The sequence below is a fragment of the Solanum lycopersicum genome, chromosome 12 (assembly GCF_036512215.1).
Source record: "Solanum lycopersicum chromosome 12, SLM_r2.1".
NCBI classification, from domain to species: domain Eukaryota; kingdom Viridiplantae; phylum Streptophyta; class Magnoliopsida; order Solanales; family Solanaceae; genus Solanum; species Solanum lycopersicum.
Genome location: NC_090811.1, coordinates 7,091,570 through 7,111,171, shown reverse-complemented (window position 1 = coordinate 7,111,171; position 19,602 = coordinate 7,091,570). Strand labels below are relative to the sequence as shown.

General features: G+C 40.1%; 1 protein-coding gene across 4 annotated transcripts; it reads left to right on the top strand.

Annotated features, from left to right (window-relative positions):
- Positions 1-15,493: 15,493 nt before the first annotated feature.
- LOC101254765 (uncharacterized) lies at positions 15,494-18,875 on the top strand. 4 transcript variants are annotated; one of them, XM_069292442.1, is made up of 11 exons: positions 15,494-15,620; positions 15,717-15,760; positions 16,725-16,861; positions 16,951-17,009; positions 17,242-17,265; positions 17,405-17,487; positions 17,601-17,665; positions 17,768-17,817; positions 18,014-18,115; positions 18,226-18,285; positions 18,373-18,875. In XM_069292442.1, the coding sequence occupies exons 3-11, from the start codon at positions 16,747-16,749 to the stop codon at positions 18,487-18,489; spliced, it is 675 nt and encodes a 224-aa protein (XP_069148543.1). In that variant the 5' UTR covers positions 15,494-15,620; positions 15,717-15,760; positions 16,725-16,746; the 3' UTR covers positions 18,490-18,875. The 4 variants fall into 4 exon arrangements, with proteins under 4 accessions (XP_069148543.1, XP_069148542.1, XP_069148540.1 ...); XM_069292441.1 differs by having other exon boundaries at positions 15,717-15,778; XM_069292439.1 differs by having other exon boundaries at positions 15,541-15,633; positions 15,717-15,778.
- The last annotated feature ends 727 nt before the right edge of the window (positions 18,876-19,602 follow it).

The window sequence follows — 19,602 nt, the reverse complement described above, 5'->3', positions numbered from 1 at the left end:
AAGAAGCTTGATGAATTAAAGTAATGGGATTGATGATGCCTTGGTATAGAGAAGGCTTGATGATTTACAGAATGATATTAGTGGATCGGAGTGTCACGTACCGACACATGTAGGGGATCGGGTGTCACGAACCGACACGTAGAATTAGGGGATCGGGTGTCACGAACCGACACGTAGAATTAGGGGATCGGGTGTCACGAACCGACACGTAGAATTAGGGGATCGGGTGTCACGAACCGACACGTAGAATTAGGGGATCGGGTGTCACGAACCGACACGTAGATTTAGGGGATCGGAGTGTCACGTACCGACACAAGAGGAATAATGAATATAAGGGATCGGAGTGTCACGTACCGACACAAGAGAATTAAAGATAATGAATCTTGAAAGATGTTAATATACTCAATCTAACGAACATGATTCCCAAATGAGTATGGTATTGGGGCTTGAGTCCTCATGTGTGAACTTGACGGTAATTGTTAATGATATAGTGCTTGTTGTTGATACATGTTGAGTATCATAGTTGATTTTATGATATTACTTGATATATACTGTTTTCTATTTTGAGTTGGCCGATGATATCTACTCAGTACCCGTGCTTTGTACTGACTCCTACTTTTATTGTTTTCTTCTTGTTATTTGTGGAGTACAGCAAACGTGTCGTCATCTTCGACTCAATAGTAACTCAAGCCAGTCTTCGTCAAATCGGATCTTCAGGGTGAGCTAACGCTTCTAGCTTGGACTGGATCTTCTCCTTCATGTCTTGATGCCTTGAACTTCCGGCATGGACTAGCTTCTTATGTATTTTTAGCTTTTAGAATACTCTTAGTTTAGTCATTTGATTGTAGATGTTCTTGTGATGATGACTTCCAGATTCTGGGATAATGATAAGTTTTTGAGTTATAGAAGTTGATTATTTATTTTTACTTATGAGTTTAAGTCTTCCGCATTACTTTCTGTTGATATTATATTGAAATGTTAAGGTTTAGATTGGTTGGTTCGCTCACATAGGAGGGTAAGTGTGGGTGCCAGACGCGGCCCGAATTTGGGTCGTGACAAACTTGGTATCAGAGCATTAGGTTCGTTGGTCTCATCACACAAGAACAGGTCTTGTAGAGTCTTAAGGAACGGTAGGGGGACGCCTTTACTTTTCCTTGAGAGGCTATAAGACTTTAGGAAAAATTTCACTCTTTCATTCTTTCTTTCGTGCTACTACTTGAGTCCAATTGGTATCTAGGCGATACGAATTGGTATCTGACCATCTTCACTCCCTTTCGCAGATGGTTAGAACTAGAGCAACGACTACGCCGACACCAACATCAGCACCGGCGGGACAGGGTGCGTCTGAGCCAGCCACTGGGGCTGTAGCTCGAGGAAGAGCAGCGGCAAGAGGCCGTGGTAGAGGTCGTGGGAGGACGTCTTCTAGGGGAAGAGGACGAGCACCTAGCCCATCTGATACTAGGGCGGTGACTCCTCCACCGACTGAGGAAGTGATAAGAGAGGGGGAGGATGGGGTGAATGAACAAGTGCAAAATGAGGAAATGCCACCCCAACCTACCCCAGAGATGATCAATCAGGTTCTGGCTTATCTTAGCGGGTTATCTGATCAAGGTCAGACACCTCCAGTGTTTTCTGCGCCAACACCTCCGGTTTCAGAAGTACAACATGCGGCTACTATGGCTCCCCGCATGGATGTTCCATTGGAAATAGGCACATTTCCACGTCTGACTACTGGGCCTACAATGACAAATGATCAGCATGAACTTTTTAGTAAGTTCTTGAAATTGAAACCTCCGGTCTTCAAGGGTGCTGAATCGGAGGATGCCTATGATTTTCTTGTTGACTGTCACGAGTTACTACACAAGATGGGTATAGTAAAACGGTTTGGTGTGGAGTTTGTGACTTATCAGTTTCAAGGGAACGCCAAAATGTGGTGGCGGTCACATATCGAGTGTCAACCAATAGAGGCACCACCTATGACTTGGGCCTCATTCTCTAGTTTGTTTATGGAGAAGTATATCCCCCGGACTTTGAGGGATAGGAAAAGGGATGAGTTCTTGAGCCTAGAGCAAGGTAGGATGTCGGTTAATGCTTATGAGGCTAAGTTTCGTGCACTATCCAGATATGCCACTCAACTCTGTTTCAGTCCTCAAGAGCGAATTTGCCGGTTTGTGAAGGGGTTGAGGTCAGAATTGCGGATCTCGGCCTTACAGATAGCGGCAACGGCAAAATCCTTCCAAGAGGTGGTAGACTTTGTGATAGAAGTGGAAGGAGTGAAGCCAGACGACCCAAAGTGGAAGGAGTGAAGCCTTTTTGATGTCGTCTGGCTTCACTCCTTCCACTTCTATCACAAAGTTTACCACCTCTAGGAAGGATTTTGCCGTTGCCGCTATCTGTAAGGCCGAGATCCGCAATTCTGACCTCAACCCCTTCACAAACCGGCGAATCCGCTCTTGAGGACTGAAACAGAGTTGAGTGGCATATCTGGATAGTGCACGAAACTTAGCCTCATAAGCATTAACCGACATCCTACCTTGCTCTAGGCTCAAGAACTCATCCCTTTTCCGATCCCTCAAAGTCCGGGGGATATACTTCTCCATAAACAAACTAGAGAATGAGGCCCAAGTCATAGGTGGTGCCTCTATTGGTTGACACTCGACATGTGACCGCCACCACATTTTGGCGTTCCCTTGAAACTGATAAGTCACAAACTCCACACCAAACCGTTCTACTATACCCATCTTGTGTAGTAGCTCGTGACAGTCAACCAGAAAATCATAAGCATCCTCCGATTCAGCAACCTTGAAGACTGGAGGTTTCAATTTCAAGAACTTACTGAAAAGTTCATGCTGATCACTTGTCATTATAGGCCCAGTAGTTAGGCGTGGAAACGTGCCTATTTCCAATGGAACATCCATGCGGGGAGCCATAGTAGCCGCATGTTGTACCTCCGGAGCCTGAGGTGCTGGTGCAGAGAACACTGGGGGTGTCCGGCCCTGATCAGAAAACCCGCTAAGATAAGCCAGATCCTGATTGATCATCTCTGGGGTAGGTTGGGGTGGCATTTCCTTATTTTGCACTTGTTCAGTTTCCCCATCCTCCCCTTCTCTTATTACTTCCTCAGTCGGTGGAGGAGTCACCGCCTAGTATCAGATGGGCTAGGTGCTCGTCCTCTTCCCCTAGAGGACGTCCTCCCACGACCTCTACCACGGCCTCTTGCCGCTGCTCTTCCTCGAGCTACAGCCCCAGTGGCTGGCTCAGACGCACCCTGTCCCGCCGGTGCTGGTGTTGGTGTTGGCGTAGTCGTTGCTCTAGTTCTAACCATCTGCGAAAGGGAGTGAAGATGGTCAGATACCAATTCGTATCGCCTAGATACCAATTGGACTCAAGTAGTAGCACGAAAGAAAGAATGAAAGAGTGAAATTTTTCCTAAAGTCTTATAGCCTCTCAAGGAAAAGTAAAGGCGTCCCCCTACCGTTCCTTAAGACTCTACTAGACCTGTTCTTGTGTGATGAGACCAACGAACCTAATTCTTTGATACCAAGTTTGTCACGACCCAAATCTGGGTCGCGACTAGCACCCACACTTACCCTCCTATGTGAGCGAACCAACCAATCTAAACCTTAACATTTCAATATAATATCAACAGAAAGTAATGCGGAAGACTTAAACTCATAAATAAAAACAATTCAAAACTATTATTATCATCCCCAAAATCTGGAAGTCATCATCACAAGAACATCTACTATCAAATGACTAAACTAAGAGTATTCTAAAAGCTAAAAATACATAAGAAGCTTGTCCATGCCGGAAGTTCAAGGCATCAAGACTTGAAGAAGAAGATCAAGTCCAAGCTAGAAGCATTAGCTCACCCTGAATTTCCGATGTAGTAAGACTGGCTTGAATTACTGTTGAGTTGAAGACGATGGCACGTTTGCTGTACTCCACAAATAAACAAGAAGAAAACATAAAAGTAGGGGTCAGTACAAAACACGGGTACTGAGTAGATATCATCGGTCAACTCAAAATAGGGAACAGTATATATCAATATTATCGTAAATCAACTATAAAACTCAACATGTAGCCACAACAAGTATTATAATCATCAATAAGTACCATCAAGTTCATCCATGAGGGCTCAAGCCTCAACACCATACTCATTTGGGAATTATGTTCGTTAGATTGAGTATATTAACATCTTTCAAGATTCATTATCTTTAATTCTCTTGTGTCGGTACGTGACACTCCGATCCCCTATATCTACGTGTCGATTCGTGACACCCGATCCCCTAATTCTACGTGTCGGTTCGTGACACCCGATCCCCTAATTCTACGTGTCGATTCGTGACACCCGATCCCCTAATTCTACGTGTCGGTTCGTGACACCCGATCCCCTAATTCTACGTGTCGGTTCGTGACACCCGATCCCCTAATTTACATGTCGGTTCGTGACACCCGATCCCCTAATTCTACGTGTCGGTTCGTGACACCCGATCCCCTAATTCTACGTGTCGGTTCGTGACACCCGATCCCCTACATCATTCTGTAAATCATCAGGCCTTCTCTATACCAAGGCATCATCAATCCCATTACTTTAATTCATCAAGCCTTCTTCTATACCAAGGCATCATCATTAATAATGTATATTAAAGTTTCCTTTCAAGATTTGGGATTCAATATTTTCATCATGCTTATCTTATCACAATCACATAATCATATTCACGCAAACATACAATTAAGCATATAGTAGGGTTTACAATACTACCAATACATATCATTCTCTATTAAGAGTTTACTATGAAAGCATGAAAACCATAACCTACCTCCACCGAAGATTAGTGATCAATCAAGTAAATTTTTCTCCAAGCTTTGTTTCTCCCTTCTCGTTCGATTCTCTCTCTCTCTCTTGTTCTTTCTATTTTCTTTATTCAAACCCTCTTTCTTTTACCCTAATTAGTATATAATTAAGAATAAAAGATGGCAATAATACCCCACTAATTAACTTAGTGTTACCTCTTTTAACCCCTCAAGAATTTGAGTTATTAATATAAACCCACGAACTTTATAATTAAGGCAAGAATAGTCAAAAACGTCCCTTAAAACTTAACCAGAAATCCGACTCTGCCTGGGATTTGCGCAACCTGTGATGGGCCGTCGTGCCTACGACGGTCCGTCCTGCAGGTCGTCGCAGAGTTCAGAGACCCAAATTTCCACCAAGGGTCTGTGACGGTCCGTCACACCTGTGACGGTCCGTCCTGCCATTCCGTCACAAAGTTCAGAGAGTCGATTTTTAGTACCCAATTTCAGATTTTCTAAGTGTTTTGAAACGAGACCCTGCGACGGTCCGTCGTGCCCTTGATGGTCCGTCGTGGGGTTCGTCGCTTCTGCCAGTTTTTTCAGAATTGAAGTCTGTTGCTCAAAACGACTAAACGGGTCGTTACATTATTTCTATACAAAATTAAAAGCCATGTATGTATGGAAGTTAGAGAAATTTAAAAATTAGTCAATTTACTATGTATTGAAAAACTTTTTCATTTATTAAAACATAATTAATGAATGAATTAATAAAAAAATATAAATTTGACAAAAAATGGTAGAGTTGTCAAAAAACAAATCACTTTATAGTGTAAACACCCAAGGGTAAGCTTTTCAATTTGTTTTAACTTTTTAGTTTATAGACCATTAATATTAAATATAGTAGTATAAGACTCTTAGGATTCTAAATTTATTTTACTAAATTAGTTTAGGATTCTATTATTGACTTACTTAAAATATTTCATCATCATGCTTATTTCATTGTGTCTTCAAATCACTATCATCCACCATCGAAGCAATTTAAAAATTATCATCTATGAAATTCATTGTAACTATTTATTCATTATATTTTCTATTTCAGATTTTAAAAAGGTGAACAGGGACATAATTTTGCTTATAAAGATATAGTTTTTCTTTTTATTTAATTATAATTCATTATATTTAATATACTTTACTCTGGAAAAATACTCAAACTTAATAACAACTTAAGATAAATTTCTTATAAAGAACTTTTTCTCTTAAATAATTTAATTTTCCAAATCCAAAGATTATGGAGCGTATAGAGAAAAAAAATAAAATAAATGAGTGTTTTAAAATATAAAGAAAGAAAGAAATTAAAAGTAAGTTTTAATTGGCTAGCTATCAACGTTAAAGTTAACTGATCATGTATAAAAACTCTACACAGTGCACACAAGTTAATCTCATATATATATGTGTGTGTTTAATGGAAGAATGACTTTTCAAATTCTTGAGGCATTTTAAAAAAAAAATTAAATTCCTGACATTCCATAATATTGTCACGACCCAAATCGAGCCGTGAGTGGCAAATTCACACTTACCCTCCTATTTGAGCGAACCAACCAATCTAAACCTTAACATTCCAATATAATATCAATAGAAAGTAATGCGGAAGACTTAAACTCATTAATAAAAACCAATTCAATAACATATAAAAACTCAACAACTATTATTATCCCCAAAATCTGGAAGTCATCATCACAAGAACATCTACTTCAAATTACTAAATCTAAGAGTATCTAAGAAGCTAAAATACATAAACAGCTAGTCCATGCCGGAACTTCAAGGCATCAAGACATGAAGAGGAGGATCCAGTCCAAGCTAGAAGCATTAGCTCACCCTGATATCCGGAGTAATGAAGACTGGCTAGAGTTGCGGTTGAGTTGAAGACGACGGTACGTTTGCTGCACTCCACAATTTACAAAGAAAACAAATACAAGTAGGGGTCAGTACAAACACAAGTACTGAGTAGGTATCATCGGCCAACTCAAAATAGAAAACAGTATATATCAGATAATAATATAAAATCAACTACATTACTCAACATGTAGAAACAACAAGTACTATGATCGTTAATAAGTACCGCCAAGTTCACACATGAGAACTCAAGCCTCAATTCCATACTCATTTGGGAATTAGGTTCATTAGATTGAGTATATTAACATCTTTCAAGATTCATCACCTTTATTCTTGTGTCGGTACGTGACACTCCGCCCCCTTAATACTACGTGTCGGAACGTGACACTCTGATCCCCTAGTTTTACGTGTCGGTTCGTGACACCCGATCCCCTAATTCTACGTGTCGGTTCGTGACACCCGATCCCCTAATTATACGTGTCGGTTCGTGACACCCGATTCCCTAATTCTACGTGTCGGTTCGTGACACCCGATTCCCTAATTCCATGTGTCGGTTCGTGACACCCGATCCCCTAATTCTACGTGTGGGTTCGTGACACCCACTCCACTAATCTCATTCCATTAATTCATCAAACCTTCTTTTATACCAAGGCATCATCATTAACAAGGGGTTTTCAAGATTTGGGATTCAATAGCTTCATCATGCGTATTTCATCACAATTATATAATCATATTCATGCAAGCATACAATTAAGCATATAGAAGACTTTACAATACAACCCAACACATATCATTCGCTATTAAGAGTTAACTACGAATAGTATAAAAACCATAACCTACCTCCACCGAAGAATTGTGATCAAGCAAGCTAATCCTCAAAATCTTTGCTTTCTTCTTCGTTTCTCCTCTCTCTCGAGATCGTTTCTCCCTCTCTTTCTATTCTTTTCTTTTTCTTATTCAAACCCTCTTTCTTTTACCCTAATTAGCATATAATTAAGTATAAAAGATGGTGAATTAACCCATTAATTAATTCAAGGTTATCTCTTTTAACCCTCAAGTAGTTAAATTATTAACATTAGCCCACTAAATTTATAATTATAGCAGGAATAGTCCAAAACATCCCTTAAAACATTTAAAGAAATCCGACCCCGCCTGGGATTACGCAGCCTGTGACGGGCCGTCGTGCCTGCGAGGGTCCGTCCTGCTTCTCCGTCACAGAGTTCAGAGACTCCATTTCATTAAAGGGTCTGTGACGGTCCGTCGTGCCCACGACGGTCCGTCCTGCCATTCCGTTACGAAGTTCAGAGAGTCGATTTCAGTACCCAATTTCCAGAATTCTAAGTATTTTGGGACAAGACACCCTCGACGGTCCGTCGTGCCCATGACGGTCCGTCGTGCCCATGATGGTCCGTCGTGGGTTCCGTCGTCTCAGCCAGTTTTTCCAGAAATAAAATCTGCTGCTCAAAACGACTAAACATGTCGTTACAATAGATACCAATTTACCCATCGTTCGTCCCCGAACGATCACAAGAAGAAAAGCAAGGGCGAACATGAGTACCTGAATCTTTAAACAAATGCGGGTATCTTTCTTGCATGTCAGCCTCTTTCTCCAAAGTGGCTTCTTCAACGGGTCGATTCTTCCATTGAACTTTGATAAATGCAATTTCCCTTGACCTCAACTTGCGAACTTCTCTATCTAAAATAGCAACAGGCTCCTCCTCATAAGACAAATTTTCATCAAGCAGCACTGAGTCCCAACGAATGATTTAGTTTCCATCCCCAAGGTATCTTTTTAACATAGACACATGAAATACCGGATGCACTACGGACAGCCCTGGAGGCAAGGCTAACTCATAAGCCACCTCCCCTACTCGCTTAAGTACTTCAAAGGGACCAATATACCTTGAGCTTAGTTTACCTTTTTTACCAAACCGCATCACCCCGTTCATGGGCGACACCTTCAGCAAGACTTGCTCACCCTCCATAAACTCCATGTCTCTAACCTTTCGATCCACATATTCTTTCTGCTTGCTTTGCGCCGCTAAAAGCTTTTCTTGAATAGATTTCACTTTCTCTAATGAATCCCTCAAAAGGTCAGTACCCCAAGGTCTAACCTCAAATGCATCAAACCAACCAATGGGAGACCTACATCTCCTCCCATACAATGCTTCAAATGGGGTCATATCAATACTTGAGTGATAGCTATTGTTGTAGGAGAACTCTGCTAAGGGTAAGAAGCTATCCCAATGACCTTCAAATTCTATCACACATGCACGAAGCATATCCTCCAACACTTGAATTGTTCGCTCAGACTGACCATCGGTCTGAGGTTGAAATGCAGTACTAAGGTCCAACCTAGTACCTAATTCAGCATGCAATGTTCTCCAAAACTTAGAAGTAAACTGCGTACCTCTATCTGATATGATGGAGAGTAGAACTCCATGCAATCGAACGATTTCTGAGAAATAGATTTTGGCTAACTTCTCTGCATTGTAGGTCACCTTGACCGGAATGAAGTGAGCAGACTTAGTTAACCTATCAACGATTACCCAAATGGAGTCATACTTACTCATTGTCTTTGGAAGACCAACCACGAAGTCCATTGCAATTTTCTCCCACTTCCATTCATGAATGGGTATTCTCTGAAGTGTTCCTCCGGGCCTCTGGTGTTCATACTTTACTTGCTGACAATTTGGACATTTGGCAACAAAATCAACAATGTCGCGCTTCATTCTACTCCACCAAAAGTGTTGCTTTAGGTCACTGTACATCTTGGTTGCACCAGGATGTATAGAGTACTTTGAACTATGAGCCTCTGTCAGAATAGTGTTGATCAAATCATCAACGTGGGGTACACATACCCTTCCCTTGATTCTCAAAACACCTTTCTCATCGATTTGAGCTTCCTTAGCCTCTCCTCGCAATACTTTATCTTGGATTCTGCTTAGTTTCTCATCATCAAACTGTTTTCCCTTAATCTTGTCAAGAAAAGAAGATCTTGCCTCCACACAAGCCAACAATCCTCCCTTCTCATTTACTTCTAACCTTATCAAGTCGTTAGCCAGAGTCTGAACCTCTCTAGCCAATGGATGTCTAGAAACTTGCAAGTAAGCTAGACTTCTCATGCTCCCTGCTTTTCTACTTAAGGCGTCTGCCACAACATTAGCCTTTTCCGGATGATACAAGATAGTAATATCGTAGTCCTTCAGTAGTTTCATCCATATCCTCTGTCTCAAATTCAAATCTTTTTGAGTAAAGACATATTGTAGGCTACAATGATCCGTGTATACTTCACACTTAACCCCATATAGATAGTGTCTCCATTGTTTTAAGGCAAACACTACCGCAGCCAATTCCAAATCACGGGTCGGATAATTACGTTCGTGCACCTTTAATTGCCGTGAAGCATAAGCAATTACGTTTTTCTCTTGCATTAGCACTGCACCCAAACCCGAATAGGATGCATCACAATAGACAATGGAATTCTTACCTTCCACTGGCAGGGTAAGGATTGGTGCAGTAGTCAACAAGGTCTTGAGTTTCTGAAAGCTTTTCTCACATTTGTCTGACCATACAAATGGAACATTCTGCTTAGTCAAGTTCGTCAATTGGGAAGCAATGGAAGAGAATCCCTTGACAAATCGACGGTAATAGCTAGCTAAACCAACAAAGCTCCTTATTTCTGACACATTAGTAGGTCTTACCCAATTCTTCACTATCTCAATCTTAGAAGGATCCACCATCACCCCATCCTTAGAAACCACATGCCCCAAGAAGGACACTGCATCTAGCCAAAACTCACATTTGGAGAATTTGGCATAAAGCTTTTTCTCCCACAACATTTCCAATACAATTCTCAAGTGCTCCTCATGTTCCTTCTTGCTCTTTGAGTATATCAATATATCATCAATAAATACGATAACAAAGAGATCCAGATATGGCTTAAAAATCCCGTTCATCAAGCTCATGAAAGAAGCAGGGGCATTCGTAAGACCAAAAGACATCACTACAAATTCGTAATGCCCATACCTGGTCCGAAAAGCAGTCTTTGGCACATCCGTTTCCCGTATTTTCAATTGATGATAACCGGATCTCAAGTCAATCTTAGAGAAGACACAAGCACCTTGTAACTAATCGAACAAGTCATCAATACGAGGGATGGGATACTTGTTCTTAATAGTTACCTTGTTCAACTGTCGGTAGTCTATGCACATCCGAAAACTCCCATCCTTCTTCTTCACAAATAACACCGGAGCACCCCAAGGAGATGCACTTGGTCTAATGAAGCCTTTGCTCAACAACTCTTGAAGTTGGGCCTTTAACTCTCTTAACTCAACGGGAGCCATTCTATAAGGGGGTATAGAAATGGGGCGAGTACCCGGTTCAAGATCGATGCAGAAGTCAATATCCCTATCCGGTGGCATACCAGGAAGGTTTGCAGGAAACACATCTAAAAACTCGCGGACTATCGCAACCGACTCGATTGAAGGTACTTGGGTAGTATCATCCCTGAGGTGTGCCAAGAAAGCTAAACAACCCTTACTAACCATTCTCTTAGCACGAAGAAAGGAGACGATACGAACCGGATTGGAAGTGTAGTCACCCTCCCACAATAACGGATCTGTCCCCGGCTTGGCTAACGTCATAGTCTTAGCATTACAATCCAAGATCGCAAAATTCGGAGAAAGCCAAGTCATACCCAGAATTACATCAAAATCAACCATTTCTAAGATAACCAAGTCTACATAAGTATTGCTCCCCACAAAAGTCACCAAACAAGACCTATACACTTTTTCAACTATCACAGACTCACCCACCTGAGTAGAAACACGAATAGGCATGTCAAGCAATTCACAATGTAAATCAAGACCATTAGCAAATGCGGAAGATACATATGAAAATGTAGAGCTAGGGTCAAATAATACAGAAGCCATACAATCACAAACCAAAAGATTACCTGTGATAACAGCATCTGATGTCTCCGCTTCCGACCGCCCAGGGAAAGCGTAACAATGGGCCCTATCACCAGTCTGTCCGTTGCCTCTAACAGGTTGCGCTGCAGTAGTTCCCATTTGTCCGTCACCCCGGCCATTTTGATGACCACCATTACCGCGGCCGCCACGTCCTCCAAAATAATGGCCTCTACCATGACCACCTCTACCTCTAGCTATTGGGGATCTATAACTCTGTTTTGGACAATTCCTCCTAATGTGTCCAGTCTCCCCACATCCATAACATTCTCTGGAGTCAAGCATGGGTCTCTCAGAGAAGTGTTGACCGGTCTGAGGTGGTCCCCCAACTACAGTCTGTAGTGAAGACTGAATTGGTCAGACTGAGTAACCTCCTGAACCCTGTCCTCTAGAGTAAGAACCATTAAACTCACCTCCCTTTCTAAACCTCTTTGATGTCGTTGCCATAGTGAAGTCATCTGGCTTCACTCCCTCTACCTCTATCACGAAGTCTACCACTTCTTGAAAAGATTTTGCCGTAGCCGCTACCTGCAAGGCTGAAATCCGCAATTCTGACCTCAACCCCTTCACAAAACGGTGAATCCGCTCTTGTGGATTGAAACAAAGTTGGGTGGCATACCTGGATAATGCACGGAATTTAGCCTCATATGCGGTTACCGACATCCTACCTTGCTCTAAGCTCAAGAACTCATCTCCTTTCCTATCCCTCAAAGTACGGGGGATATACTTCTCCATAAACAAGCTAGAGAATGATGCCCAAGTCGTAGGTGGTGCCTCTGTTGGTTGACACTCAACATGTGACCGCCACCACATTTTGGCGTTCCCTTGAAACTGATAAGTCACAAACTCAACACCAAACCGTTCTACTATACCCATCTTGTGTAGTAGCTCATGACAGTCAACCAGAAAATCATAAGCATCCTCAGATTCAGCACCCTTGAAGACTGGAGGTTTCAATTTCAAGAACTTACTGAAAAGTTCATGCTGATCATTTGTCATTATAGGCCCTGTAGTCAGACGAGGAAACGTGCCTATTTCCAATGAGGCATCCATGCGGGGAGCCACAGTAGCTGCATGTTGTACCTCCGAAACCGGAGGTGTTGGTGCAGAAAACACTGGAGGTGTCTGGCCCTGATCAGATAACCCGCTAAGATAAGCAAGAACCTGATTGATCATCTCTGGGATAGGTTGGGGTGGCAATTCCTCATTCTGCACTTGTTCATTTTCCTCATCCTCCCCTTCTCTTACTACTTCCTCAGTTAGTGGAGGAGTCACCGCCCTAGTACCAGATGGGCTAGGTGCTCGTCCTCTTCCTCTAGAGGACGTCCTCCCGCGACCTCTACCGCGCCCTCTTGCCACTGCTCCTCTTCGAGCTACAGTCTCAGTGGCTGGCTCAGATGCATCTTGTCTTGCTGATGTTGATATTGGCGCGGTTGTTGCTCTAGTTCTAACCATCTGCGAAATAGAGTGAAGATGGTCAGATACCAATTTGTATCACCTACATACCAATTGGATCCAAGTAATAGCACGAAAGAAAGAAAGAAAGAATGGAATCTTCCTAAAGTCTTATAGTCTCTCAAAGAAAAGTAAAGACGTCCCCCTACCGTTTCCTTAGGACTCTACTAGACTCGTTCTTGTGTGATGAGACCAGCGAACCTAATGCTCTGATACCAAGTTTGTCACGACCCAAATCGAGCCGTGAGTGGCAAACCCACACTTACCCTCCTATGTGAGCGAACCAACCAATCTAAACCTTAACATTCCAATATAATATCAACAGAAAGTAATGCGGAAGACTTAAACTCATTAATAAAAACCAATTCAATAACTTATAAAAACTCAACAACTATTATTATCCCCAAAATCTGAAAGTCATCATCACAAGAACATCTACTTCAAATTACTAAATCTAAGAGTATCTAAGAAGCTAAAATACATAAACAGCTAGTCCATGCTGGAACTTCAAGGCATCAAGACATGAAGAGGAGGATCCAGTCCAAGCTAGAAGCATTAGCTCACCCTGATATCCGGAGTAATGAAGACTGGCTAGAGTTGCGGTTGAGTTGAAGACGACGGTACGTTTGCTGCACTCCACAATTTACAAAGAAAACAAATACAAGTAGGGGTCAGTACAAACACAAGTACTGAGTAGGTATCATCGGCCAACTCAAAATAGAAAACAGTATATATCAGATAATAATATAAAATCAACTACATTACTCAACATGTAGCAACAACAAGTACTATGATCGTTAATAAGTACCGCCAAGTTCACATATGAGGACTCAAGCCTCAATACCATACTCATTTGGGAATTAGATTCATTAGATTGAGTATATTAACATCTTTCAAGATTCATCACCTTTATTATTTTGTCGGTACGTAACACTCCGCCCCCTTAATACTACGTGTCGGAACGTGACACTCTGATCCCCTAGTTTTACGTGTCGGTTCGTGACACCCGATCTCCTAATTTTACGTATCGGTTCGTGACACCCGATCCCCTAATTCTACGTGTCGGTTCGTGACACCCGATCCCCTAATTCTACGTGTCGGTTCGTGACACCCGATCCCCTAATTCTACGTGTCGGTTCGTGACACCCGCTCCACTAATCTCATTCCATTAATTCATCAAGCCTTCTTTTATACCAAGGCATCATCATTAACAAGGGGTTTTCAAGATTTGAGATTCAATAGCTTCATAATGCTTATTTCATCACAATTATATAATCATATTCATGCAAGCATACAATTAAGCATATAGAAGACTTTACAATACAACCCAACACATATCATTCGCTATTAAGAGTTAACTACGAATAGTATAAAAACCATAACCTACCTCCACCGAAGAATTGTGATCAAGCAAGCTAATCCTCAAAATCTTTGCTTTCTTCTTCGTTTCTCCTCTCTCTCGAGATCGTTTCTCCCTCTCTTTCTATTCTTTTCTTTTTCTTATTCAAACCCTCTTTCTTTTACCCTAATTAGCATATAATTAAGTATAAAAGATGGTGAATTAACCCATTAATTAATTCAAGGTTATCTCTTTTAACCCTCAAGTAGTTAAATTATTAACATTAACCCACTAAATTTATAATTATAGCAGAAATAGTCCAAAACGTCCCTTAAAACATTTAAAGAAATCCGACCCCGCCTGGGATTACGCAGCCTATGACGGGCCGTCGTGCCTGCGACGGTCCGTCCTGTTGCTCCGTCACAGAGTTCAGAGACTCCATTCTATTAAACGGTCTGTGACGGTCCGTCCTGCCATTCCGTTACGAAGTTCAGAGAGTCGATTCCAGTACCCAATTTCCAGAATTCTAAGTATTTTGGGACGAGACACCCTCGACGGTCCGTCGTGCCCATGACGGTCCGTCGTGGGTTCCATTGTCTCAGCCAGTTTTTCCAGAAATAAAATCTGCTGCTCAAAACGACTAAACAGGTCGTTACAAATATTTATATTTTAATAAATAAATTTATATTTTCAGACATTTATTATTTTATTAAAAAAAGTAGACTTTTAGCATCCCTTAATATTTATATTTAATATATAATATCTAACAATATATAATTTTTTTAAAAAAAGTTTTATGTTTTTTTTAAAAAAACAAATTTAATATAAACATAAAATAGTATTTCAACTTTACACTTTGGAGCTGTTATAATAACATACGATATGATATCATAGATGGATATATTAGTATATTTGAGAGAGATGAAAACTGTACATTTTGTAACAAACTTAACTGTCCAAAACTGATTTTATTTTTAACATGTTGTAAACACAAGGGAACTATTCTTTCGCCTTCTATTGAAGAAAACCATGCGCTCACCACAATTTATGGCTTTCTCCAATTGTTCTACAACTTATAAGCATTTCACACTAAATTACTGAAAGAGGAATCGAAAACATATACGAATTATCATCAGCTTCTGAAAGAAAAAGAACATTTAATCATTGTTCGTAAAAATGGTGCATTAGCTAATTATTGATGTTTTTTTATTTATTGTTAAAGTATGTTTTTTTTAATTTGATCAATGTTATTTCCTTTGCAGAACAAGCTGGGGTTTGCGCATAAAGAGAAAGTTCAGCAATTCATGTCTGTTACAGGGTCAAAGTAACACTAAATCTCAGTGAATTTTAAATATTTGCTTCTCATTACATATATGATTGGAATTTTGTATGTTTTCCTTTTGGCATACTTTGAGTTAGCCTTGGTGTATAGAAGTATGCCTTAGAACCTTTGATGATGACACTGAAATGCACATTAACACGATACGAATCACTTAACATGTTTTGAGTCTGCTTTAGGTTAAGCACGCGTTTGACAACATCAGTTATAAAGTGGTCCTTGCTCTTGCTACCAGAATCTTGACATCAATAAAATGCAGTTGCACTTTTGAATCATGAACATCATTAAAGTATTAATTCCATGTTCCAGGGGTATTTGAGCCTTGACATTTCGAATCTAGGTGAGAGATTTACGGAGCTACATGGAACACCATGAGACTTTGATATAACAGAGTTCAATTTCCATTTTAAACTAATAAGGAATATATGAGCTCGAAATTTCTTCGTAGTGGGGTCCTCTAGTCGATTGTACTATCTAAACAAGACTTTTGTGTCGTCCAGCACATTTGACTGAAAATTAATGTATGCTGATCAACCAAACAACCATTAAGACCAGAACAAATCGAGGGGATTGGATTCTTCTCTAGTTCATAGAGTAATCATTTGAGCTCATCAATGCGGGTGGCTAAAGTACCTATATATGAGGTAGGCTAGGTAGCTAGCCGGCAAAAGGCATGTATGGTAGCTTTTTTGTTTGAATTCTTCATTATACATTGGACCCTTGATAGTGGCAAGTTCGTCACAGAAAGATCAAACTTAGGTCGATGATAGTAACAACATGTGTTAGATCAACTGATGCCTAAGTTGCTCGGACTCTAAGTTACTTTTCATTTATTTTGTCACATGTCCTCTAAGAGAATTCCCTTACGCATTTCTCTTAGATTTGATCAAAAGTTATGTGGATTAATTTGGTCCTTAAATTATATACACAGTGAGAAATACGCTATTCAGACTATGAAGACCAATGATTGGCGTCTTGAAGGAGCATTAGAAGCATACTACAACCAGGAACATATTAAGGCAGCTACAGAGAAAAACCGATGGGAGGTGCTTTTCAATAAATACAAAGGTTATGATTCTTTTATATATATATATATGATATGTTCTGTCAATAAACAAAAGCGCATCTGGCTGAATTTTTTCTTTTCCATTTTGCAGACCCGAACGTTGACATGATTATGGCTGATGGTATTAGCAATCTCTGCAATGATCTTCAGGTATGAGTCAAGCATTACTATTTCCATGGTAAGAATTTCCGGAGGAGAGTTGTTAGGTATTGTGTATTGTACACAGTGTTTCGTAGTTTGTCTTTCCTATCTTGATTTAACACTTTCAATAGTATGCAATACTGTTGTATATCTTATATTTTGTTGTGTCTTCTTTCTAGGTTCCTGATAATTTCTTGGTGATGATGCATGAGTAACGTAAAACCTTTTATTTTCTTGTCAGGTTGATCCTCAGGATATAGTTATGGTATGTGCAATTAGCCTCTCGTCTACTATGGATTCCTGTAATGTTTTTACTAGAAATGACGTAGCACTTGTAACCTATCTGAAAAAGTATACAGGGCTTCTGTGATCTTTGATTCACTTACAATGACATTCAATTACAGTTGGTACTTTCGTGGGAATTGAAAGCTGAGACCATTTGTGAATTCTCGAAGCAGGAGTTCATTGGTGGAGTACAGTCTCTTGAGTAAGCCTGCATTAAGTCCTTTTCCACCTCTTTAGTTAAATTTCTTTCACCTCGGCAACTATAATATGTATACGTCAAATGTCAAAGTGATGAAGCTGTCTCCTAAATGGCAGAATAGATTCGATGGAGAAATTCAAGAAAAAAATCCCTCAATTGCGATCTCAGTTGAAAGATGAAGGTTTGTTCTGTCATTGTTGGTTAAAGACCTTCCATTGTTCTTCGATATTTGAAATTTGAACATGGATACCATACCTTGACTTTCCTTTTTATTTCATCCCAGATACTTTCCGTGAAATTTACAACTACACTTTTGATTGGGCAAAGGAGAAGGTGAGTACTTAATTACTGATCCAGATACCTTCACTACTCTTTTTAATTCATTCAATAGTTCTTTAGGGTGACAAACACGCGATGCGTGTTGTTTCAGCTGTATATGTCTATCTGACTTCGTTATATTTTACGTAATGATAGTTTGTTTATAGATCTCTAGTAAACATGTGCATGAGTATTTCCATAAAATTTTCAGGGTCAGAAAACTTTGGCCTTGGAAACAGCACTTGCATTGTGGCATTTGCTGTTTGCGGAATTGGAGTGGCCGTTGATTGATCAATGGTGTCAGTTTATCCAGGTAATTCAACGGAAAATCCTTTGGGTAATCGTCTTATAAGTTATCTATAACTCACCCCGGTTCTTTCTTTCTTTCTTCTTGTGGTATCGTTCTGCTACCACCTGATTCAGGAACGGCATAACAAGGCTATCTCACGTGACGTTTGGTTACAGCTACTGGAATTTGCAAAGGTAAGTTATGACTCATCACTTTAGCATATTAGTTGGCCAGACACTAATACTGGTACATTATATTGGTATCTATGACTTGTTACACAGACTGTGGATGCGACATTATCTAACTATGATGCTGAAGGAGCTTGGCCTTGTCTTATTGATGAGTTTGTTGAATACTCGATCGAAAATGGCACTTGTTCTAAAAAGTCAGATGAGTGATGGGAGCTGTGCTGCAGTCACTTTCTGTAATATGAAATGTTATTGTATGATGCAAAGGACCACAGAATGTTGCAGTGTTGTTAACAAGCTTACAACTGAGTACTGCATTCTCTTCTTTCCAATTGGATAGCGGTACCGATTCGGGGATGTCATTGCATTACAAGTGAAACACAGAATAAATCCAGATAAGAGGTATAATAGGAAGTCCAATTTGATGCATGAATTGCTATCCTAGACTTTAGCAATGAAAAGAACCATATTTGCCATGTTTGATGCATGAATTGCTATCCTAAAGTTTAAATTCTAGAGTACATTTTTTGATGTAGGATCAATTGATCATATTCTTATAATTTGTATTATTTGTTATCAATTGAAATTTAGAGATACCAATTGGACTCAACCCATACTGCAAGGGTTAGTTCGCACAAAAGAAATGAAGAAGTGAGACGACTTCCTAGAATGTTTTCATAGGCCACTTTAACAAACACACAACTTCCATGTAAATCAACTAAGAATAAGATTTGTGACCTAATGAAATACATAAAACATGTCTCACATGATGACACACAAATTCATATCTGAGTCCAACTCAACTTCCGAGTAAATCGGACCACTCAAGGAACCCTAAGACATCATCTACAATGTTTAATATAGAATACCGATCTATACAAGAACCATTCCAACATTTAAACACAAATCTCGATCACTCATGGACCAACATGCAATAATCATATTATAAAAAGGTAAATATGATTCACTCATGGAATCAACACACAAACTGTTAGTGTATCAATATGGAGCCAACCGTTGTTAGTACATACCAAGCGTGGTATTCGAGTTAACCGTTAGTATCTTATATCGGCGTGATGCCCAAGGCAATCAACAATTCCAAACAACATACAAAATCACAATCACAATGAACAACCACACTTCAAACCACAAGTAAATAATTATGTTCATTCCATGAGATTATCAATATGAAGTCAATTAGCCTTTTAGTTTCCTCAAATGCATTGCACAAGTAATACTATATATATAAGTTAACATGCATACATTTCATAACTCAGAAAAACAAACAATCATCACCTACTTTTTCCTAACACCTTTTCGGGA

Excerpts from the sequence above, each read along its gene's own strand:
- LOC101254765 (XM_069292439.1), top strand. Across the intron at positions 15,779-16,724 it reads ATGTCTGTTACAGGGTCAAA|TGAGAAATACGCTATTCAGA; the intron begins GTAACACTAAAT and ends TTATATACACAG. Across the intron at positions 17,666-17,767 it reads ATCTCAGTTGAAAGATGAAG|ATACTTTCCGTGAAATTTAC; the intron begins GTTTGTTCTGTC and ends ATTTCATCCCAG.